General features: G+C 40.1%; 1 protein-coding gene across 5 annotated transcripts in view; it reads left to right on the forward strand.

Annotated features, from left to right (window-relative positions):
• The window catches only part of grid2 (glutamate receptor, ionotropic, delta 2), a 631716-nt gene that overhangs the window by 597110 nt on the left and 8848 nt on the right, over positions 1–25758 (forward strand). For all 5 annotated transcript variants that reach the window (XM_039803350.1, XM_039803353.1, XM_039803352.1 and 2 more), the window contains one exon: positions 19313–19553. In XM_039803350.1, coding sequence (XP_039659284.1) covers positions 19313–19553 — 241 coding nt within the window. The remainder of the gene's footprint in view (positions 1–19312; positions 19554–25758) is intronic.

Below are 25758 nucleotides of genomic sequence, written 5' to 3' on the forward strand. Positions count from 1 at the left end.
TTCATCAGAGCTACCAGTGCAGTATCATCGGAAAATTTTATGATATGGTGGTTGGGTGCAGAGGTAACACAGTCGTTGGTATAGAGTGTGAAGAGCAGAGGAGAGCTAACACATCCTTGTGGGGCACCACAGCTGGTTGTGACCATGGGGGAATAGGTGTTATTGACCCTGACCAGCTGTTGCTTGTTATTAAGGAATGGACAGTACCAGTGAATGAGATATGGGTTCGTACCCATTTGAGCCATTTTGGATAACAATATGTCTGGTTTTATTGTATTGAATGCAGAGGAGAAGTCGATGAACAGTACCCTGGCATAAGGCTTTATTTTCGGAGCGTCCAGGTGTTTTGAGACCAGATGCATGAGAGTGTCAACAGCATCCTCCGTGCTGTGCTGTTGCCTGTATGCAAACTGGAACGGCTCTAGTATGTCCTGTACAGACTGAGAGAGTACATAGGATATGATTTTTTCCAATGACTTCATTAATACAGATGTTAATGTCACAGGTCTGAAGTCATTGCACTCCCTGGGGCATGATTTCTTTGGCATGGGGATGATGTGTCCATATAGATTAGACTAATGGGAGGAATTATATAAGCATCAGCCAACATGTGCTAATCCTGCACACAGCCCTTATTAGATGCCAGTACAGGCACATGTGTCAGACACCACAGTATCAGTGTTAAAGTGATGGTTCGGAGTAATTCACCCTAGGGTCCTTTGCACCATGACCTCGAGCCAAACACCCCCGCAGAAGCTTTTTTCACCTGGGTCTAACATTGGGAGAGTTAGCTAGAGTAGCGTTATCAGCTGAATAGCTTAGCGCAGGGGCTAATGGACCCACGTTTGTATCTTGTAAGTTACCCCACTAATAATGCCCAAAATGATACCAAACGTCTACAAGTAGTACAAATAGGTTATGCTCATATACCGATGGATTGGAAAGTTTGTAAAGTACACAAAGTTAATGAACACTTGCTGCTCTCCTCAGCTCTCTGTTGCTGCTGCTGCTACATGCAGTTGGACGAGTGCTTAGGGCCGTCTACAAATTACTACACGAAAGAGTTACAACAAAAATATTTATTAATTCAATGATTAAATAAGGTAATGTCTCCAAACTTACCTCAATTATTACTTGTCTCCTGCTAGTTATACTACAGCACTTACTTAAAAAAAAGTTAAATTAATAAATATTTTTTTGGTGCCATCGGTGTTTTGCTTGTAATTTGTAGGCGGCCCTAAGCACTTCGTCTTACTAGCAGCAACAACAGCAGAGAGCAGAAGCCAGCAGGCAAGTGTTATTTACATAAACTTCTGGTGTACTTACAAACTTTCCAATCATCGTTTTTTGGGTGCATAACCTATTTGTACTACTTGTTAGACGCTTGGTATCATTTCGGCTTATTAGTGGGAAGTATTACGATACAAACGTGGATTAGTCCTTCTTCTACCCGATCTCCGCGACGGTTCTTGTAAATGTACACGTTATTCTTAATCTATTGATACGTGTTCACGGAGACGTTTTTCTCGTTTTTACGTGTAACTGTCACGTTATTTTTACGTGTAAAAGTCACATTTTTTACTTCCGGGGAAAGGACACCGGGAGGCACCGAAAGGTCGGCTCCACAAGCCGGACGAGACCTACCTGCTGAGGACCCGCGGAGGCGGCCGAAAAGGACGGCTCCATAAGCCGGAGACCCGCGCGGGCGACCTGCTGGGGAACGCCCGGAGGCGGCCGAAAGGACGCTCCATAAGCCGGGAGGCGCCCGCGAGACGCCCCACAATAACGGGATGGCGGAGGTTGGGTTTAGGATAAAACTTACGGGGAAAGGGCGCCTTAAACGACGGAGAAAGGGCGCCTTAAACGCCGGGGAAAGGGCGCCTTATCACTTTAAGATAACTATAGCTCCTGTATCAGTACATTCTGTCTGGCATTTCTTTAGTCTTTTTATAGTCTTTATGGACGATGTTTCATTTCTGGGATTGTTCAGGTGCCGCCAGAATAAACCAGAGCACATTTTTCTCCCATCCCAGAATGCTGTGTGGACTAGCCAGACCTTCCTTCCGCAGCGCTCTCAAATATGCTGATGATGCAGTCTTGTATTACATGACTCCATCGTACACCAAGCCCTCTCCGTGTTTGTTTTAAACTCCAAAACAACAAAATATATGCATTTCACACAAGCTTAAACTGTTGATGTACCCACTCTTAAACTGTACATGCCCTCAGTGGTAGTCTAGTTGGCATGGTATTGAATTGTAAACACAGGAATTTGGTTTGATATAAGATTGTGGAAGTCATTGCTCATAAACCAGGGCTCGACAGTGCAAGCATTTCACTCGCATTTGCAACTAAAAATTAGGGTAAACAGTAGGTTTTTTCACCCTTGCTATATTTTGCAGATGCAGCGGACAATAGGTGTCGTGAACTTTGCTATATTTTTTTTTCAATTTGTTGTCTTTTGTGTTACTAGAGCACCGACGTGCGTGTCTCAGAGAAAATGTAACCACACTGCGGCCGCTTTCGGCTCACCGTTATACAACCCCATTACATTATATTGCAGCGAGCGTTGTCTGCGTGTCATTTTGAAAAGTCTCCACCGAATCTCTCTAGATGTAAAAGCGGAAGTAAAACTCTGTTTAAATGTTCTGCCCAAAGAATTCACCAGTGGTTTTGTTGCTCTTCGCCTCATGCACATTCAAAACATTCACTACAGTTTTTGATCTGCTTTTCTTGTGTAGCATAAAGGGACTACAATTGCATTTCGTTGTGCAATCCTGTGTTGGACAATGACATTAAATTAACCTTGAACTATACACAGTTTAAAGCAGTTTAAAGTATAAATAATTACATAATTATTAAATAAATAGTTTGAAGCAGAAATTATTACAAAACTACTTTTTGTATTCAAATAAATGAAATCACTTAGCTTGTAAATGTCTCCTCGTGTCCTTTTTTATTAAAGAAAAGTACATTTATTTATTTTTTGGGACATTTTTAGGCCTTTATTTTCACAGGACATAATGAAGATATGAAAGGGGAAATGACATGCAGCAAAGGGCCGCAGGTCAGAGTCAAACCTGCGGCTGCTGCGTCGAGAGGTAAACCTCTATATATGTGCGCCTGCTCTACCAACTGAGCTAACCCGGCCACACAAAAAGCACATTATTTGATACATTTTCATTGCGCCCCTAAAATTCTTTATGCGCTCCTAAATTCTCTTTGGGGAAAAAAAGTTTCCATGGAGCCCTGCATAAACTAGAAATTCTAAATACATTCTATTACCGAGGCAGAGATTTTTTTAAGAATATATAATTTTTATATATTATATGCTGGGTTTATAGATTATGTGCCCTTTACTACTATAATGTATTCCAGCACAATTTGAAGTTGGAGGCGCTCATTCCTCTGAGGGACTTCAAAGTTTTATTTTTTGTTTGTATTGATTTGTTTTTAATGATAATGATCTTCAGTTAATACATCTTGATAACAAGAAAATTAAGACACGAGAAAATGAAATACTAAAGAGAACACAAATGTAAGATAATACATAAATATACCAGTAACCGATAAAGATCCAGAAAGTCAGTCAGTGATTGTGTGGTGTAATTGAAGAGGGAATCTGCAACTTCTGAGCATGTCTTAATTCATGTGTGTGTATGTATCAGTGGGTGTGTGCATTCTGCATAATTGAGGAGTGTTTACTAACTGCAGGTCCCTGGAGGTACTAAGAGAGATGAAAAGGAATGTATTTGCTTTGACACTTTGGAGAGAAAGAGAGAAGGGCAATGTCTGTAGAAATAGACAGACTGCTACAACTTCATCGTTTTCAACCACTTTGTTTGTTTGGAAGAAGCCATTGCCAGAGTGCAAATGCCGTACCACTTAATGTCTGCGTTTCTGTGTGTGTGTGTTGTGTGTGTGTGTGTGTGTGTGTGTGTGTGTGTGTGTGTGTGTGTGTGTGTGTGTGTGTGTGTGTGTGTGTGTGTGTGTGTGTGTGTGTGTGCAGATTTACCAGAGTCAGAAAACGGTAGCATAAAGAGCTAGTCCACTAATTTAAACTGACAGCAACTGACAAGTTGTTTTGAAGTACTGAAGGGGCAAGATTGTGCAAAAAAAATAAGCCCTCTCTCCCAGGAATATATTATTTATGTCTGTGAGTGTCTGCAGCCATTGATGTGTGAACATTTAAAATAGAAGATTTAATCCATAGCAGATGGACATCGTGAGGGTGCTGCAGTCTAAGAAGATAAGCTGGGGGCTAGACATTTTATTGTGCATATTGAACACGATTACGTTTTACATTTCGATTGCAAGATAGATAAGGTGCCTCTTTGTGTGTGATTATGGTCAGGAGGACTGCAGAATTTCAATCTTGACACCAGCTTCGGTGTGGTGAGTGCAACAAATGTCAGTAGTAAACAGCTCAGAGCAAATGAATTATATGCTCATTAGTATGACATCACACACTGACAGCATCACACATGCTGTCAGAGTGTTTTCACAAAAATCTTTGTTTTCAATTGAGGCACACATAGGGTGAACAAAGATTGCCACATCTACCATATGAATTTGATTATAGTCACACCATTTGTTACATAACATCCAACAACAAAGATACACACATATTGTTGTTTTATGACCTGGCTACAAGCAAGTGTTCATCAGTGGCCGAAGGGCTGATATTTGAGTGCTTCTAAAGAAAAGAAAAAAGCAATGGTACGCAGTATTTCTGTGGGGAACATGGCAGTGCATGCTCTATGATACACTTGAGGGGCCAAATGATGTACACAACAGCAACAAATCATTGCTGCAATCACAGACACATGACACCTCAGAGACTATGGGTTAGATTGTTGTGGTTAGCATGCAGCAGAGGCTGGCTTCATTCTCTACAAATGACATTAGCCTGTTAGTCTGTGGCTTGTAATTTTCCGGACCTGGGTTGTATAAAGTAACCGCAACAAAGATATCGCCCATCAGCCTCGCCAAATGAGATAGGATTTTTGACAGCTGTGAGGGATTGGAAGTTTGTAAGGGCTCGAGTGGTTTGTTTGTTTTCATATCTTAGAAGCACATGTTCTTCCACATGAAGAGGATATAAACTAGTGCTGTCAGTTTAACGCGTTATTAACGGCGTTAACGCAAACCCATTTTAACGGCGTCAATTTTTTTATCGCGAGATTAACGTTCTTTTTGGCCCAGCAGACTTTGTAGTTTTTTCACATGCTGTTGCAACAACTAGTAACGTTAGAAAAACTACAACACCACACCGGATCTAGCTATAACGGAAACAAAACAACATGCACGCTGCCACTTGTTTGCACTTGCTTGCGAGCCGGCCAAAAAGTAGTACATACCTGCAAACTAGTTGCTTTTTGACGAAAATCGCCGTTTTGAATGGGGTCCGAGACCCGGTGCTAATACGGCACCGGTGCCTTAACGACCGGACTGAATAGCAACGCGGATTTCGGTGCCTTATTTAGGTGCCACTTAAATGCCTCCGCTTCTCTCTGATGCTCCGAAAACGGATGTTAGAGGGAAATGAAACATCGCCACACAGGAGTTCAGTCAACACTACACTTAGCAGCAGGTAACGTTAGCCTATCGTTAGCTGGCAGCTGGATTAAACACGGTTAAAATGTTCGCAGCTAAAAGGTGTAAAGTGTGTCTGTAGTCTGTGTCACCGGAGATGTTTCCAACACAGGACTGTAGCTGCCGTTGTCTGAAAAACACAGTCATGATGTTATGTTGCTCGCCTCGCCAGCCTAGTGGTACATTCACTGTAATTGTAAAATACCCTTTTCCCACCCAGTGGTTGTTTTCACCGTTTTGTGCTCCTTTTTTTTTAGATCAACTTTTTATTGTTTTATATTTTTTAACATACAGAACAGACAAATACAATTGAACAAGGTGCTCCTTTTTTAAATATATATATCTTTCGGTTCAGGCACCGTTTTAAAAGTATCGTATCATGTTGATAAGAGCATTAAAATGAGAAAAAATAATAGGACAAAAAGAAATCAAGGGACATTTAAAATAGATAAAAATGTGCGATTAATTGCGAGTTAACTATGACATTAATGCGATTAATCGAGATTAAATATTTTAATCTTTTGACAGCACTAATATAAACATTTACTTCCAAAGATGTAAAAACTGGATCAGAGAGGGCTTGATGAAGTTCATTATTTCATTGTTGAGTATGGATTTCATGTGAGTAATATGACCATGTCAGAAGGTTTTTTTTTTGCTCCTGAACCCAGCTAATGTGTCTCCCTTACTGCCACATATTTAACTAGGCCTACATAAAAGATATAGCAATGGGTATGCATATGTGTGTAAGTGATAACTTATTATTTATTTTTCTCTCCTCCCATACTAATATCTTTGGTATAGACTTGCCTTTATTTCAGTCTTAAATCCAGTAATCCATGCATCCTTTCTTAATTATTCCCTGTACAGCCTTAGCTCTTTCATGCGTTTATTTCCTATTTTTAACCAGACGATAAATTAAAGTCCAACCACAGTAAGCGATGTGTCACTAATATGAAAGTAGCCCTTCACTAGAAGTTTTTTTAAGTGATATTAAAGGGCTCTGGATCCCAGTTAATACAAAGTAAACTGTATATGACTCGTAAAAACAGGTTAGTTTGTGATGCTTTCAGTATTGCGGCAAGCTTTTATCTCAGCAGCACTCATGGCAATAAAATTGTCAGCAATAGTTAAAAAACTGTCGATGAACTGACTTGTGAAAGTTTGTTTATTGCAAACCTTGAAGTGAAATTTAATGAATCGTGTGGTGGAGTTTTTCTTCCAAAATGTATATGATAGAGATAAACCAAATTGCACCATTGAAGGACACATATAAATGGCTTTTAAAGCTGCCTTTGTCCATGTAAATCTTACATTTTAGTCGCAGCAGAAGGGTTGTAAACAGAGACTGCAGAGGAGGGGTATAATATCTGAATATCTGCTCCAACGCTGTTAGCTCTTTGTCACAGTTGTCTTGGGCATTTTTGAAGGACCACTTTGATAGTATTAGTGTAGGTGAAATTGGCTTCACTAGTCAAGAGCTTTCAATACATGAGTAAATGTAATGTTTTTACAAAACAGCCTCTCTAATTGCCCTTGTAATTAGCCAGTACAGAGTTTCTTTTTACCTGAATCTCAATTGAAATCAGGTTAACTCTGTTTAAGGTTTACTTACACATTTGCCAACTCAGTATAGTTGTTTTATACCTGCAAAACTGCAGAGAGAAAAACATCACACCCACAGATACTAATAGATAACATCACTAGCAAACAAACTCAAGAATTAGTTGATTTATTGATGAATCGATAGGCAACTGTTTTGATAATTGTTTAAGTCATTTCTTAAACAGAAATGTCAACATTCTGTGATTCCAGCTTTTCCAGTGTGAGGGTGTTTTGCTTTACTTTGTCTTATAATATTATAAACCATAAACATAGTTTTGGCTTTGGAATGTTGGTCGGACAAAACAAGACACTTGAAGTCTCACCTTGGTTCCCTTTGATCAGCATTTTCACTATCGTCTGACTTTTTAATAACTAAACGATTAATCAATTTATCAATAAAGTAATTAATAATAATTGAGGGATAATAAAAGGTGGGGGCTACGTTTTTGTGTAATAAATAACACATTGTTTTCTGATAACTATACTGAGCAGAGCTGTGCCTCCCTTTGTAAAGTTTGTAATTTGTCACATTTGTCCTGAGATAACGGAGCAGCTCTCACTGTCCAGTAGAGTGGCGCTTGATGGCCCACAGTTTGTATAACACTTTTGAGAATGAAACAGCTTTTGTGTTTATTGTATTAGAAGAATAACTCTAGTATTGGAACTTCTGTATAAAAAAATAAATGTTTTACTGAGAAAGGTTTGACTTAGTTTAAAATCCTCAGTGAGAAAACAGAGTTATAGTTTTACTTGCTGTTTTACTCTTGGTCTTTCTTAATTCACTTTCTTATTGATTTATTTATTGTTTTGACCATTTTTATGTCATATTATAACTCCAAATACAGATTTCCATCTTGGTAAGGAAAAAAAAAAGACCACAATAAAAGCAGAATGGAATAAGAGACAGTTGCATACAACGCTAGTAACAGTTGCAACAATTCATGTGCTTTCCCATCACTAACTGGGATACAGTTAAGGCTCTTTTTAGTCCCATAATACCATGAGCTATATGCATTACTGAAATAAGGCTTGATCAAGGCTCCTGCAGGCAAACACGCACACACACACACACACACACACACACACACACACACACACACACACACACACACAAGTTCAAGTTAAGATGGGGGCTCTGAAGCCCTCAATTTCCAATCCATGGAAATCACTATCCATGGGTGAAAATAATGCATTTTTCCCAAGGGTGGTAAGCAAAACAACAAATGTGTGTGTGGATATGTGTGCACGTGTGTGTATGAGTGTTTTTACAACACTGGCATTGTTGCAGATGACAAAAGATTGATTTAATGTCAAGTGTCAATCTAATCTCTCTCCCTCTCTGGTGATATATATATATTTATATATATATATATATATATATATATATATATATATATATATATATATATATATACACAGTACAGTATATGTCACTTTTCTACCAATCCATCACAGTAAAACTCAGCCCACACACTTAGTACATTCATTAAATCTTTATTAATCATAATTAATGATGGGGTTGTTCTCTCTCTCTCTCTCTCTCTCTCTCTCTCTCTCTCTCTCTCTGTGTTTCTCTGTCTCGCTCACTCTCTTGATGTGTTAATGATGGTTAATGACTGCTTGACTTTTGATAATCTGTTCCAGTTCACCCACACAATGTGGCTTAATGGTGCTTAATTGAAAACTTTGTTGACAAAGTGTATGACATTGAACCCTCAGTGTGCTAATTGGAACAATTAAGATTTGCAAACTTTACTTGAGGGACCAAAGACCCGTGGGTAAATGACCTCTCTTAACCCATTCCTTGAATTCTAGTGTGACACACTGTTAATTGAAAGGGAAGCATGGTGTCTCAGTAATTTAAATTAGCATTGATGCCTCACCTTAGGACGGGATTGCTTTGGAACATTGGAGCGGCTTGTTTCGTTTCTTTGTGGAATTTTCATGTTTCTACCGTGTTTGTTTCCTACGGTGACTGTGCTTTGTTTCCATGCCTTTTAAACAGAAAAATGTGGAGTTTTTTTGTGATTGTTGCGGGCAAAAAAAATTTTTTCTTTATTATGTGGCATGTTTTCTTAAAAAATGCGATGGAATATGCGGGATATTTATGCGATGAAATTGCGGGAACTTGCGAAAACTGCAGTGTGATGAAAAGGAGAAAAAAAAGTGATTCCCCCAACAACCTGCTTTTCAATGTTCACGTCGCGTAGTTACCTCCATTCATAACGTTCCCATGGCAACAGGGGAAAATGGCTGCTCTTGTGTGAAGTAAACGCAACATTTTTAAACTTTCTGCTAAGATATATGTGACTTTTTTGCAACGAAAATACGGGGATTATGAAATCATGCAGGACCTGCATATTTTGCGCGGAAATCGGTAATTTATGCGGCGAAAGTGCGGCGCATTTGAAAAAATGCGGCCCCTGCATCAATATGCGGACTTTGGCTGAATATGCATTGAATTATGCGATCGCATAATTGCGTTTTTCTGGAGGGACTGTTTAAAGAGTGCATGTTTGATAGCCCCCATGCAAGTGGAGGGTATATCTGTGGATATAGGCCATACCGCTGTTTAAAATAGCTCTCACTGAATTACATCTTTGCATTCAGTTTTGTGTTTTACCAAAGTATTGGTGAGTACAATAAACTCTTTGGCCAAGACAAAAGTTATGCAATTATAACTATTCATCATCATGGTAATGATATGGATCTTGTACTGAGAAAATCAATGTTTAAAACATGTTTAAAATAATCAGGATGTCTGAGAAAGTTCAACAGTGCGTAATACTATCTGTCAAATCAGTCTGGGACAGCTACAATATGTGCTGTTCTCCTTAATGTGTGCAGAGCTTTAGAATTTCAGCAAATATCCAGCCAGGTTGTGTACAATGTAAATTGCGAGATAGAGGCCAGCATGTTATCTCTGCCACTAAAATGAGGCAGTGTAAATACCCAGTGTACGATAAGGAAGGTCACTAGAAAGACCCCTGTAGTTCACTCTTTTTATATTTGGCACCAAAATAAACCCGCTCAAAGGCAAACTCAAATATGCACCACCAGTGCTGGAACAATATTTCTTCTGTCTGAGTCGACTGCAGCAGTCTGTGGTTGAATAAACAGACTTTCCAGAGTATTGATGTGTGACTGTGGGTCAGTATGCTTTTGTCTCAGCTTCTCTCAGCTTTGTTTTGTTTGTTCTGTTTACCAAAACACAGGGAGGGAATAATCAGGAGCAGGTGCACTTTTCGGACTGGGTCGATGCTGCGGTGTCACTTTCCTGCTCGCAAAAGTCGAAAGTGATATGGACGAATAAACTAAGTAGATGCAGCCCAGGTCAATTAGTAGCTTCTTTTGGATATATATTTGACAGGTTTGGCTTGCTCCTCGATGCAGGTCACATAGCAAAACGCAACATGACGTAATGATAGTAATCTGATGCTTTCTTAATTCCCCCCTCATCTCTACAGGCAGGCCAAATATTAGGTTCAGCAAGACTTTAGCTTGTGGTGATTCAGCATCTAAGGATACTTCAGTGGGTTGTTGGCTGACATGGGTGCTTGAGCTCAGCTCTGTAGTTGAAGGCTGGCCCCCATAATCACTATGTCACTCTCACCTACCCAGAGTAATTGAAAAACCTGCAGCCACTCAAGGTTTCACCGTAAAAACCCTGCCCTATGTCTGTCTCACTGTACTTGTTTTAGTGCACATATTTTCACAAATAAATCACATATTTTCTAAGACAGGCTTGAACTTTGACAGCAAAATGTTGAACTGCACCCTGACCCTGCAATTGTGAGAACTTCAGTGAAACACTTTTTTACTTTGTAATATGAATATTATTCTCCTTCATGTTTTCCAGTGCGGCAGCCAGTGTTCTTCTCATTTAAGGAGCTGACATCCAACTGTCTCCAAACTGATTTTAGCACAACACCTCTGTCTGTCATCCCTCCTGTCTTCTACCCCCTGTCTGCTCATTCCATGTGAAAATGTCTCTTCTCCTCTCTCTACTCCTCCCCGGCTCTCTTCTGCTATCCTGTCTCCCCTGTACTTTCTCGCCTGTGCTCTCATTTCCCCCATTGTATGATTTTGTTCTCTGCCATCCATTCAGATTGAACACACTGCCAGCTTTTTTCTTCTTCTTTGTTGCTCCCCTCACATTTTCTCACTCAACTTTTCTCTGTCCACCTCTCACCTCACTGCAACTTCCACTTTTTACTGTCTCCAACTTAAAATTGTGTTTGCTACAGAGGTGACAGGAGAAGAATAGTCGTATAAAAGAGCATGACTGTTGTGGCTGCTGCAGACATATTCCGCTGTTCCTCAGACAGCAATATGCTCTGCAATGACGCACTATGCCTCAACACCTCTCACAGAGACAGTTAAGAGGTCTTTCTAGCCAGTTCTGAAATTCACTGAACTGTTTCACATTATGCTTGATCATCTAACCCACACCACTCTGCATTTTAACTGGCTACATCTGCAGTTAAATCTGCTACTAGAGAAAGAGCAGCATGGGACATAACCTGTATTTATAGGGGCCTTATGGATTGGCCTGGGGAAGACTGCAGAATCAACACAATATATGGCGTTACAGTGCATTTAAAGGGGCAATAAGTGAGATTGTTACTGTCCCATAGCAGAAATAGCCATAATATACCTTGAGGGGGTTGATAGCCGAGTTGATCAACATCAATGACTCAACGATCAGTTTGCCAGGTGCTGAGATAACAGGCTTTAAAAACTCACTTTGTAGTCTGTAGTCTCCGTTTTGCCCCACCATCCATTTGAGTTAGAAATACACTCCCCATCCCCTGGCAGTGGTGCAGCAACACAGTATGAAATCTCTTAACAGTCCATCTTCACTCCACTAGTGGTATCATTTATAACATTAGAGGCTGCTCATTAAAACCGTTACAAATAGATGTTGCTCAAATTAAGTCAAATAAACTCCTGAAAGCCCACTTTTTAGGTATTACAGGTAACCTTTTTTGTATATACTTAAACATGAAGCATTTTTGTATAGAAGAAATTTCATATAGAACTTTGATAAGCCAAACGCATGGAATATATATTCTTCTTCTTCTTCTATACTTGGGAGGACCCACGGAGACATAATTTATTCCCTAACCCCTAACTACCTTAACCATCACAACCACATACCAAACAGCAGCCTGTACCCTTACCATAACTAAACCAAATTCTATTCCTAACAAAAAAACAAGTCTTAAGACCTAAACAGCCCTTTGGAAAAGTGTGGGAAAACCTATTGTTGCAAAAGTGTCCTCATTCTGAAGGTCTAAAACTCAAATTGGTCCTACTTGTACAATAGCCTATTTGTGTGTTTCTCCATTGGGGAGAGAGAGAGACAACAAATGAAAGAGCATCTTTTGTTCATTTCCTTTCCCGGCTTTCCATTATGTGAACAATGATGTTTTCTAGCTTAAATATGTGTCCACAGTGTATATGTGCGACCATACTGTGGTTTTCATGTGATACTTAGTGTGTCACTTCCTCTCTCGCTCCCTCTCCCTCCCTGTGTGTGATCTCAGTATAATGTACCATGAATGTGTCTTGTCACCTGATGGAATTTGAGGCATTCTCTCATCTTTCACATTTTCCTTCTTCCCCCAATCTTTCTTTCTTCAAGTCTAGTGTCCCTTGCTCCTTTATGCAAATCACTATGGTGTTCTTCTTTCTTTCTTTTTTTTTTTTTTTAGCTTGAGTCAATTAATAATGTGTGATCATCCCACCATCAAGACTGCTACCAAAGAGTTGCCATAGCAACATCTAGTCCACGCAGTTACCCGCCACTGTGGAGAGAGCAGGGAGGCAGAGACAGCGCGCACACAGACAAACACACACAGAGGCACATCAGTCGTCCCCCCCCCCCGCCATACGGGCAACCCTTGCTCATTGGCTTTTACAGCCAGTGGGAGTGTTAAAGTCATTATAGATCTCCTTAGTCAAAGTCAACGATCTTAAAGCAAGGTGCTAACTCATTACACACAGTGTTAATGCAGCTCACCAGCTGTTTCCTGGACATATACACAGACGCAGGGAGATGCACGCATGCATACACCATACCCATACACACCTACTATATAATAAGACATACAATCATGCTGAACATGCACACACAGGACAGCTGTTTCACACAAAAAAGGCCATAACAGCGGGATAGACACACAGATTACACTTGTTTTGTAATTACATTTAAACTATCATATACCCTTTACTCCCAGTCATGCATTGACATTGAAACTTTCACATCACATATACTGTGACAATGATGCATTCAAAGAGATGTTAACATGCAGTTGTATAAAGCAACCCCTGTATTATAAAATGCAGGACATGACCCTAATACCTCTACTGTATGTTCTCAGACTGCAACTATATGTAGTAGGTGTTATTTTTAGTGATTACAGTTTTTTCCAGCTGCTTCCACATGTTTTCAAAACTATGCAAAATGCCTCACATCTTCAAAATGAAACACCGCATTCAAAATACCATAAACACATCTGAAAATGAAGCATTTGCATCAAATGGCACTTTTTTCATAATAGTAAATTTTTTGATATATCATGTACACACTGTTGTTCTAAATCTAAAGCTCTTTTGTCTTTCATAGGCTTATATCTACATTTACAATGTTCCAGAAAGAAAGTAATTTGCTGAAAGTGGTTGAAAAGTGTACTGTAAAAAACAATGTAATGTTACAGTGAAACAGAAAATATTTATTGGGCAAAACATTACGTTTGTAAGAGTAGCACGATGTTGTATACAGTAGCATGAAACAAGAAAACAAAAGTACAAACATATGTAAACCAAAGATATCACTTTTAGAATAAAGAATGTGTGTGTGTGTGTGTGTGTGTGTGTGTGTGTGTGTGTGTGTGTGTGTGTGTGTGTGTGTGTGTGTGTGTGTGTGTGTGTGTGTGTGTGTGTGTGTGTTTGTGCGTGTGCGTGTGTCGGGGGGGGGGGGACTTTGTTGTATGCAAAACAAAATCATTAGAAATAGTCATTAGATAGTTGCATGCAGTATGGACGCCACTGTAAAGCTACTCAAGATGGGCTTCTCTCATGGTCAATCCGTGGTTGATCACATGATGAATAAGTGTGGCCCTGATCTCATTAGAGATGGCTCTCCTTCTTCCTCTTCTTCCCTCCTCCTCCTCCTCCTCATTGTTGTTCCCTGTCTCTCCCTCCTCTTCCCCTTGCTCTCTGTCTATTGTTGGCATCCATTGTTCAAAACAGGTAATCTGACCTTTGACCTATGTATAGGCCTATACTAAAGCAGTGATTGGTTAGTGTTCAGTTATGACATAACGTGTTTGCAAATGTGTGTGTGTGTGTGTGTGTGTGTGTGTGTGTGTGTGTGTGCGCGCCCTGGTAAATAAGTGTAGCAATTTGATTGGTTGTGTTAAGAAAAGGAAAGCAAGTCACTTCCTGTTAGATTGTTGTGTCTTAGGTAGAAAATTGTGTGTAGTGTTTTATGCAGTTGAAATCTGAGTGAAAGCCTGAGAAATAGCTTATGGTTTTGGAGATTTGCTGTGTAGTTTTGCACTTTGAGTGAGAGGTTTCAAAAATCGTGTGACATGAAAAGATTTTGTGTGTAAGCAGTTGGAAAAAACTGTAAAGTAATCTATTTCCCGATACCTCAGGCAGTGATGTGCTGACTGATGACGCCTTGGGCAGAAAAACACCCAGACCCGGAAGGAAGAAAGAAAACATCTAAAGTGTACACTCCCTCAATTCTTTATTCTTTCTATTAAGATATTAAATCCAAAAGGTTTTGGATATCTGTGTAGGGAAAAGCACACTGCTGTGGGGAAAATGAATCAGATGTCAGATTTCCTCTCCTGTGCTTTATCATGAACTTCATCAAACTCGGTGTAATGAAGTGGATATTTCATGAGGACATAAAAATCGTGTCTGACGCACACACACACACACACACACACACACACACACACACACACACACACACACACACACTGTAATTAGCTACTTATGTCAGTTTGTCATTGTTTCAAACAAACCTTGCTTTGCATAATTGTAGTGTACTTTGAGTGTGAGACTACACGTTCACTGCTTGTGCATGTTTAACATTTCTATCTGTGCTGCTGTGTGTTGGCGTGTGCACAGGCAAATATGTGTTTTCTAAGGAAGATGCGTTGCTTTTAGTGAGACAGCAACAGACAAATTAGAGATCTAGACAGATGGTGTACTGCAGGAAACCTTTGACTCAAGCCATGTTTTTGTCAGGCAGCTCACAGTGGCTTTTCATCCTGGCTGTCAGCCATGGGATAGAGATAAATGGAGAGCAGTTGTAACCGCTTTTATGTTTAAAAATGATCATCATCGTGCTCACTTTTTCTCACAGAGTTGAAGTATTCCTTTGCGTTGTGGCTGCCATGACTAAACAGAGGTCTCTTCTTGTCTCGGTGGTAACCGATTTTACATGTGCGGAGGCATTCTGAACAAGCATTTGAACTTGAATCACTCAGGCAAGCCCATATTCCATTTGTGAGGTATTATGTCTGGATTGCCCTCATATTTTAGCACGTAAACATCTTCCACTTCACTTTTGGCTTGCACCATTCTGTCCAAACCCAGGCACGCTCTACTATTGCAGAGTTAAATCAGTGTATTTTTGTGGGCAGGATAATGGCAACTAAACATCAATTAGATAAATGAAAAGGTAAATGCAGCAATAATGTGTGTGCGTGTTCTTGTGAGTGCATGTCAGCGTTAGGGTTTGATTCAAGGGCCTATTGGGGAAGCAGCTTTTGCATTACTCTGATAGGTCAATTAGTTCAGAATGATAGATGATGAGCTCCACAGGCAGACAGCGTTGTAATAGAGGGGAGAGAGAAAGCACTGTCCTGAATCTCAAATCTGTTTTGCTCTGTCCTCCCTCGGAGTAACATACAGCTTAGACACACATCCTAATTATTCCTCTGATAAAAGTCTCCTTTTGAAATGTTTTGATATTTGATCAAGATGTGGAGTAAACCTTTTTAGTTATTCTTTGTTGTTTTGTTTGGGAACCCTTTTGATTGTCTGGAGTAGGCTAGGGTAATGTAGGCATTTAGGGATTTTGAATACATATTTGAAAATTAAAGTATATATTTAACTTATAGACACAGCAAGTAATCTCAACACACAGCAAGATCATAAACTTGTGAAATCATTGGGTTTTCTATAGGATATTTGACAATAAAATTCTGCTGCCATTGCTATTTCTTCCTGCAAGGACGGACATGTTAATTACCATTTCCACTGTTTATTTGTTTTCCATCAAAGGTCATTAGCAAAACCCCATTTGTAGAATTTTGCTACAAAGGCATTTACTGTCAATAGTAATTATGTTCACAGATGTTAAAGTAGATGAAACAGGAAAATGCAACCGCTTATTTCCACAAGTGCCATACAAAAACCTGTGCGACATGAAATTGGTGACAGTCAATTCATGAGCAGAGATAACAGACGGCAACTTCAAACATAAAGCATGCCTCTTTCTCTCGACAGACATGAAAAGACATCATGTTAGACAAGAAAGTTGGCAGACTTTCAAGCAAGAAATGATGAAATATTTTGACAAAACATTGCCTGGCTTCTTTGATAGGTGGGGTCGCTCTTCTTCCATCTCATTAGCCTGTGTGTAATCTGTCTTTCTCTGAAGCCGTCTGTCAGAGTGCCGGCTTGTTTGTGTGTGTGAAGCATCTGTTGTCAGAGTGACATAAAAAAAGGTCAGTACTGTATGAAAGGCACGACACTTTGGGGAAAAAAAGCTTGCTTTAACTTTTATAAACCGTGATTTTTCTGTGATACTATCATCAGCTAAAAACAAACGTGTAAGGATGCTGTTCGAATTTTGATTAAACGCAGGTGCTGTTCAAAAACCTAACCTTCACAATGTCAACTTGAATATCAACAGTGCGCCCTGCATGCAACGGTAAAGTGTTTTTGCGCTATTGCTCCTCCAGCAATCAGCAATCTAGCACTCAGAGGGTGCAAGGAGTGGTCAAGCATGAAGCAATTTCAAGTCTTGTGTTATACAGTACAATATTAGGCAAGGCAGCTTTATTTGTATAGCACATTTCAGCAACAAGGCAATTCAAAGTGCTTTACATAAAACATCATTGAGCAGTTAAAAATGTCTAAAAAAGTTACAGTGAAGTGTAAGAAATGAACAATTATTTAAAGGAAAGCAGCATCAAAGCCTTCAGCGTTCATTTAAAAGAAGTGTGAGTTGCAGTTTTGTTACAGTCCAAAAGTAACTTGATTCCAATAGTGACATGTTTGAAAGAAAAGGAGCAGGGCCAACTGCACTGCTGAAAAAGATCAGATGCAGGATTGGTATGCGATGAGGGATTTCTACGCTGACTACCTTTTCTTTATGCCAGTAGAGTGATAACCAGGGCATGCAACTAGGCCAGTGCTGCCACTATTATTACTACTACTGCTACACACTATTGCAGATCAGTTTGATTTCATTTGTTTTGAGTCAATGTTGCATATCATCTACACAAAGTCTCATCTAATCTTGGCACTAATCTGCACTGATCTGAGCCAAACAATCCCACAATCAAGCTGGCAGTTGGTGGACATGATCTTGTATTAGAATGACTGTTGGTGGATTTGCTGTTTAGATTAGTTTTTTATTCTCTTATTTTCTCTCGCTGTCCCATCAATTAAAACCCCAACTGGCATTTTACCCATGTCGTTCCCCAGTCCCACCAGCTCAGTAGAGCCCAGGAAGTGTGAAGAGACTGTCCCTAAATGAGAGTGACATGGTTATAGAGCAACGTGCTGAGCCTGTTTAGCTGATTTACATTGAAATGAGCCATGTTTTTTTCTGGCTATTGTGGATGAAATTAATTATGTAAACTGTCTGCAGGGCTCATTTGCATTTCTTGATTGATTTCAGTCCGTTTTGTGTATTCCGCATGAGAAAAAAATGAAGAGATGAAAGATGGGCACTTTAATTCATGTCAGCGTGTTGTCACTGAAATTGCAGGAGGGGTTTGTCCCCAGGAAGTTGTGCAGATAATTGCAAACATCTGTCTCTAGGTACACATGTAGGACTTTTGTTTAAGTTTGCTTTGACATGCATGCAGTCAACTTTTGTGACTTTGTTCATTTCTGAATGTGTATCTACCCTGTCGGTGTCAACCAGTGTGGTGGCTTACTTTATCTTTTAGGGATTATTTGCTTCTATTTGTTTTCTGTTAGTATACAGTATATTTGCCTGTGAGGCAAACACGCACACACACATTCCCACATTGCCTTTTTTCTCTCTCTTTCCCTGTGCTCCTCTCTCCTCCATGCCACATTGTTAAATATCCAGCCGAATGCAAACACAGCCTCTGTTCGCCTGTGTGTGTGTGTGTGTGTGTGTGTCTGTGTGTCTGTGTCTGCAACTCCCCTCCAAACCAAAACGAACGACCCAGTTAAATAATAAGCTGAAGGCTAACAGAGGGACCCCATCAACCTCTGAGCTGTATCCTCTCTGAAGCCATCAATCGTGGGACTAAAGCTAGGCTGCATAATGACATTGTGGCAGTGTACTCGCGCTGTGCTGCAAAACATATTAATGTTGGCCATAATGAGTTTGACAGCCCAATATGGTTGTCAGGGATTAGGGAGGATTTTAACTGGCAAACACTGCCCTCAAATGGAAGAGAGAAGCTATGGCAACTGCAGTAAAAGCTGCAGTGTTGACAGGTTTTGTGCAGTTGACTTATATTGCAAATATGTTTCATTCTCCCTGATTTAATAAAAGCGTTTATGACTCTGTAATCATTCAAATGGCATTCAGACACCATCAATTATCATACCTAATAGCGATCCTCACTCTGCACGGTGTTATCTTACTCTTCTGAATTTTGCCGGCTTGTTGCTCATTCATGCAATTACACATACATTCATTCATTCATTCATTAATTCATTCATTCATGTATGTCCACCTTTTCATGTATGCTTGCTGTAAGTATTTTACAAAGATTTGTACATTTGTAGCTTCTGTGTCAGTGTGTGTAAAGTATGCACCCTTACTGTACACGGCTCTATGCTTACATGCCTGCGTCTCCTGCCTATGTCACAGAATCTTGGAGCTCCAGCAGAATGGTGACATGGATATACTGAAAGTCAAGTGGTGGCCCAAGGACAGCCCCTGCGACCTCTACAGCTCAGTCCAAACACGACAGCGCGGCAGCGCCCTGGACATCCACAGCTTTGCCGGCGTTTTCTGCGTCCTGGCAGCCGGCGTGGTGCTCTCCTGCCTCATTGCCATGGTGGAAAGCTGGTGGTCACGGAGGAAGGGATCCAGGGTCCCCTCCAAGGAGGTAGGGTGATTGATGGGTGACTGAAAGGAGGAATGATGCTACAGAGAGAGGTATAGGGCTTATAATACATCCCAGGTCTTCTCTTATGTTGTGAGAGGGGAAAGAAGTGGCGTAATAGGTAGAGAAAAAGGAAAGGAGGGATCAAAAAAGAAAAAGTAAGAGTGGACAGATGATGATTGGATGGATGATGGGTTAATTTTCAGGTTTAGCTGAGGCAAGGGGAAAATGGTGTAGCATTACAAAATAGGATGCTAAGTTGAAAAAAAAAGTAATTTCTTTAGTCAGTATGCATGAGGAAGAGAGATAAAAGCAGAGCCTTCCTTGTGAAGGAGTTATGACACTGACAGCGTCTGGAACCTTTGAAAACCTCCCATGTTCACAATGTTATTTCCCCTGAACAAAATTTGCACACAAGCAACATCAGCAACACTATGCTGATAGCACAGGCTGGAGCTGTATTTGTTGCTCAGCTTTTGCACATCCTGTCCAAAAGAATCCTGGAGGTGCTATATTAGCTCTCCAGTGACATAACCAGCATTGATCTTTTGCGTAGTCTTATGTATATAAATCTCTGCATATGTAGGCAGGGAAAGAAAGGTCAAACAGTGCTTGAATGTCCCTGAGAACATTGTATTAATTTTCCCTTCTCACCCACATCATGATCTTAATAGGACTGTCAGCTTGTATAAGCATCCTGTCATGTTAAAAAGTCTAATTGTTGGCGTGGTTAAAGTTACCATCAAATTAAAAAGAGACATTATCTGCCAAAAGACAATTTAACTTAACTTACTTGAAAGAAGTGTTAATGTTTATATTCTCTTCTTAGTCCTCATTAGTTAATGTATGAATGGCAGTACTGTCATTCATACTGATGCCAAATAAGATATATAACTTTAACTATAATGTAAAATTAGATAGCCTGGGTAACACATGCATGATACACATACTCACATTATACACACATACTGGGGTTTTTTAAGTATTATGAATTAGTTGATGTAGCTGCATTTCTTCACAGTTAAATATTCAGTCCCCCAAGACCATGTTTATATTGTCCCTACACAATCCTTAACACACATCTCTTTACACCCTGACAATGCACAATCACAGTCCAGATCCTCAATATGAATAGAAACTACTAAGTATGTACTCTATTGGCCCTATAATGTATTCAGTATTGTGCTACTGCATACACTCACCTCTTTTTAAATGTTTTATTAATTTAGGTGTCGGTTAATTTAAAATGAGCCAAATGCGTCAGTGTCAACAGGGTAATCGACCACTTATTTTTCTGAAAAGTTAATGTTTTGGAGAAAAGAGAACACTGGCAATGTTAAAAGCAGAATACAAAAATAGCCCGAGGGCCTGTTTGAATGCTGCAGCGTGCCTTGACCAAGACAAAGTCAGAAACACTGACTCACCATAATAAACATGGATATTTATACCAGCGTTCCCTTTAAAATGGTGGCAACACTCCACCTTGTAAATTAGCATTAGCGCCCTGTGAAATAGCCAATCAGCCTATATGCGGTTGATCACCTCAGCAGGGATATCATTTCAGGCAATCAAAGTGACGCTGGCAAAATCTTCCCCTCGTAGAAACCCTGCAGTCTGTTGTGATTTGGTAGCTGTTTGCTCCACCATAGACAAGACAGGTAACATCTTAAAAGAAAGACACAAATGGCAACATGTTAAGTTGCATTTCTATTATTGCACGTAATCACACAAGCTCAGGCCCTTTTCACCAGAATAAATGGAGTATAATGATATAATATAATGAGTGGTTGCAACCTCTCTATATAAGTCATTGTTTTATACACAAAGGGATTTGATAAGGATTTTGTAGCAGCTTCCAATTTAACTTCCACTTTAACGCCAACCCACGTTGTCACCTCTCATGCCTACTGCGATGTTTACCAAAACACAGTGGGAGAAAGGTATTTAAGTAAATAACTTTGATCAAAACTGAAATTCCAGCAAAGTGTAGCAAATTTGTTATGCAAAACATGCCACTGATTAACTGAAAGAAATGTAATTATGGGTGAAACTATTTTCACTTTTGGTTTAGAGTTAATTATTATTTATTTGTTGGTAACAAATTAGACTGAGGCATTAACAAGCAGCACAGATTTATTTTAGCAGAAAATGTTTTTTGCCATCAGGTAAATTACTTCAGCTTCAAACAATTGCTTTTTCACCTCAGCAGAATCTATTTGATAAAGGCAGGTTAAAGTGAACTTGTGGATTATGACTTTAGGGAAGTAATGTAGAAAATGACATGCCCTATCTTTCAACTTCCAGTCCTTACAGATATCAAACCAGCTTACCGTCAATCAGAAGAGAGGTCTTTTGAATAGTCTACCATAATGTATTACAGCTGTTGCCTGGTTGCCAAAATGGGCTTTAATGGAGGGGGCTTTTATTACACTAATAAGGACTGTCTAAGTGAACATCTCTGCATGACTCTGACTGCCAGAAACTACTTAATCTGTGGTGCCATGCTAACTTAAAGTCCCACCAAGAATAAATTAGAAAAGATGACAAAAAGATGGGAATGAAACTTGTGGCTATACCCAGGATGATTTAATATCAGAGCAGGTTACTTTGCATGATAAAAGAATGTTAACACCAGTCATCTGGAAAGTCATTTAGGGGGAAAGTTTCAACATGAAAACTCTATGAACCATTGGTTCCAGATGGTTTTAAATGAGCAGCTTCTGGTCCAACATTGGTGCATCATCACACATTCTTGCAGTACTACATCACTACAGTTTCTAGCTTTTGGAGAATATTTCATCCACTTATAAGTTGTCATTGATGTGACTTTGGTGGTGACCTCTTTTGACACAAACAAACATAATATAATACAAACTAAATAAAAATTGGTGTTTTATTGCAGGCAAAAAGCTGCTTTGGGACTTGACTGATGTGCCCCATCAGCTGTGATCACTGTAGTGTGCACAGGCTTGTTTGACAAACTACTTGGAAGTCTCACAGCTTTGTTTACTGCAGTCCAGTGCAATCGCTTACAACTGATCAACAGTGGCAAATGATTTGTTGTAATTATTGCTTGTCCTTTGGGCTGTTTGTTCATTGATTTATTTAATTGTTTCATTTTTAATTTAAAAGTGGATTCCTCTTTCCTCCTTAGAAAATGAATCAATTTTAAGGCTTGCTGATGTGAGAGGATTTGCACACTTCTGTGCATACACAAGCAGGTGCTTTAAAGCTGCAGGCAGACTCCTCCCATCTCAGTCATTTTGCCATGTAGAAGTTCCCCATGCATCTGGCATGATGTGCCGTTAAACTGGCTACAAACTGCACTGAGAATAGAGCAACATGCTCAACAGCAGGCTTGATCTTAATTTAGCTTCTTTATTTGTTGCTGCCATGATTTAATTCTTCACCATCTAATTGCATTGGTAAATCAAGGTACATATATTAAATATTTACTGTGCATGCTACAGCCCATCATGTAGAGGTCCTTTAGTATGTGACTAAAACAGAGATTCTATATCTCTCAGTTGATTCAGTGGCTAAGCATTGTGTCTAAAGAACAAATGCAGTCATCAGTATCAATTTTGAAGCCCAGTCAGGTGAAACCACGTTGCTGCTCTCAACACAACCAGAAATAGGTCAGTTAAACATGTTGGGTCACACTGTATTGTTTGTTATCATTTTCCTAGATTCTATGTTGCAACATATGCAACATTGGCACCCAAACGACTGCCAATGTAATTTTGTTTTGGATCAGACAACAATATTTTCTTCAGTACACACACTGACAGACAAATCATATATACCCCTACCTCTAGCCCCCTGCTCAGTTACCAGCTTTAATCTGTCATTCAGATCAGTAGTCATGTCCGCCAACCGAGCAGCCGCATAGACACCAAACCTTTGGTCGCACCCAAAGTCATGTTAAGCACAGTGTGGTTCAGCTGCAACACACACGCCCCCCGCCATCTTCATTAGCCACTAAGAGCAGCCAGTGGAATCAGCCCCCGACTGAGCGCAGGAGTAGAGTTACAACATTGAATAGGAGGGACAGCAGGGATTCAAACGGTGATAGTCTTTAATTCTCTTTGTAGATCTTTAAGATTTTATTAAGGCTTTACTGACATATGGAAATCACTATTATTGGTTTAGAAGTCACATATGTTTGATACGGTGCACTTCATATGTATATACATTATTATATAATTCCAGTTAGTGATAGTTCTATTATTAGTCCACTGCCTCATTAAGCAACAATAAAAGAAGTGTAAAGTTTTCAAGTTATTACGGTTTTTTTAGAGGAGGGAGTAATATTTTATTCCAATACAAAGCTTTGGGATAATAGTGGGAGCAAAGCAGTGGGATATCCAAGCTAAGTACAAAGTTATAGTGCATCATTAGAATAGCCCCTTCAGTGCTTCCATGGTAAAATGAAGTTGGCTCAGTCAGCCATAGTTGTTTTTGATAGTTGACCCATGACATTTATCCTTCACTATATCAAATCATTGCCCTATTGATTGCCATTGGTTTGCACAGAGTAACCACAGAACCTCAAGGGGGTCAGTACGCTTCAAACTAATTGCTTGTCGGATCATCAAACAGCGTCTGAATCCCCCTTCACTCACTCCTTATCGACTGGGGAGGCTGCATCCAACAATTTTTTTAACTTTCTTAAACCAACAATTCGACAAGCGCGCCCACTTTACTCAGCGAAGGGCCAGGTGTGTGGAGGTGAGAGATTAGTAATTATTGTTTTCTTGCCTGTTTCTAAAACAGCAAGCTTTTTACCCCGCCTTTGTACGGAGCCCCGGAGGTGACATGGAGGAAAAAACGAAGAAAAAAAAAAAAAAAATACATGTACTGGTGGCAAACACTAACTTCGAGATCTCGACTTTCAAAGTCGAGATCGAGGTTGCGGCGGAAAAAACGAAGGAGAAAAAATAAAATAAACACGTACTGGGGACAAACACTAACTTCGAGATCTCGAAGTTTCAAAGTCGGATCTCGACCTCCCGATCCTCCGATCACCACTGTGTCTTTGTCCGGTCCCATCTGGATCAGCAGGGACCGGCGAGCAGCGCGAGCAAAGCTGCCGGCGGCAGCGTCTCTTCCCTTGGGCAAGAACACAGCTGCCCCCGGGGCAGCAGACGTCCGTTTTGCGGCTGCAGGATCTGGAGCTCACTGCCCGCTTCCTGGGAGCCAAAACCGACACGCACGCAGCTGGAGCCCCAGGCCGTAGGCTACTGCTGGGACGAAACATGACCGGGGTGACCGCTGCAGCAGCGGCGACGCTCTGTTCCTCCTCGGGGGAGGATACGCGCTGCCCCGGCCGGAAATCTCCGCCTCCTGCTGACTTCTGGACTGGATCACTTTGTTCACTTTGAAAGTCGAGATCTCGACTTTGAAAGTCGAGATCTCGACTTTGAAAGTCGAGATCTCGAGTTAGTGTTTGTCCCCAATGCGTGTTTATTTTTTTTTTCTCTCTTTTTTTTTTTTTTTTTTTTTTTTTTTTTCTATAATTTTTTTTTCTCCGATACCATACGCTCGAGATCTCGACTTTCAAGAGTTAGTGTTTGCCACCAGTACATGTTTTTTTTTTTTGTTTTTTTTCCCTCCATGTCACCTCCGGGGCTCCGTACCTTTGAGTGTGGCTGTTTGGGACAAAGATAAACACTTTTGCCTTCAGACATGGTCGGCACTACGTGTGGTGGACGACACGTAGTATGAATTGGTTAATTCCGATCATACCCTGGCCTTAAGAATGACAAATTGTCTGTAAAGGCCAGACAAAGTTTTTCATTTGGCTGAAATATTATTCTTGATTCTTCCTAAAATTATCCCATCATAATATATGTAAAAATAGTGGGAATACCATACTCAGATCTCAAGTCACCATCTGTGCAGAATCTTTCCAAATGGGCAACCAGCTGCAAAGATGGCTGCTGAGAACCGAAGGAGAGAGAGAGTCAAGCTGGGACCACTCCAGCATGTCCTGACTCAGTGGAGGAAGGAAGACAAATTTAAGTCAACTTCAAAGCAGCTAATTAGATAAATTGCATATGTTGCATTTTATCGACTGGGGAGGAACTCTTGCCTCTGCGTGCAATTTTGGCCTTAGTCATGGCCAATGGAGTAAGTCTAGAGTATTTAATGTCATCCAACTTCCTAAAGTTAAATTAATAAAGTGAAGCAAACCATAAAGCTTGTA

The sequence above is a fragment of the Perca fluviatilis genome, chromosome 6 (assembly GCF_010015445.1).
Source record: "Perca fluviatilis chromosome 6, GENO_Pfluv_1.0, whole genome shotgun sequence".
NCBI lineage: Eukaryota > Metazoa > Chordata > Actinopteri > Perciformes > Percidae > Perca > Perca fluviatilis.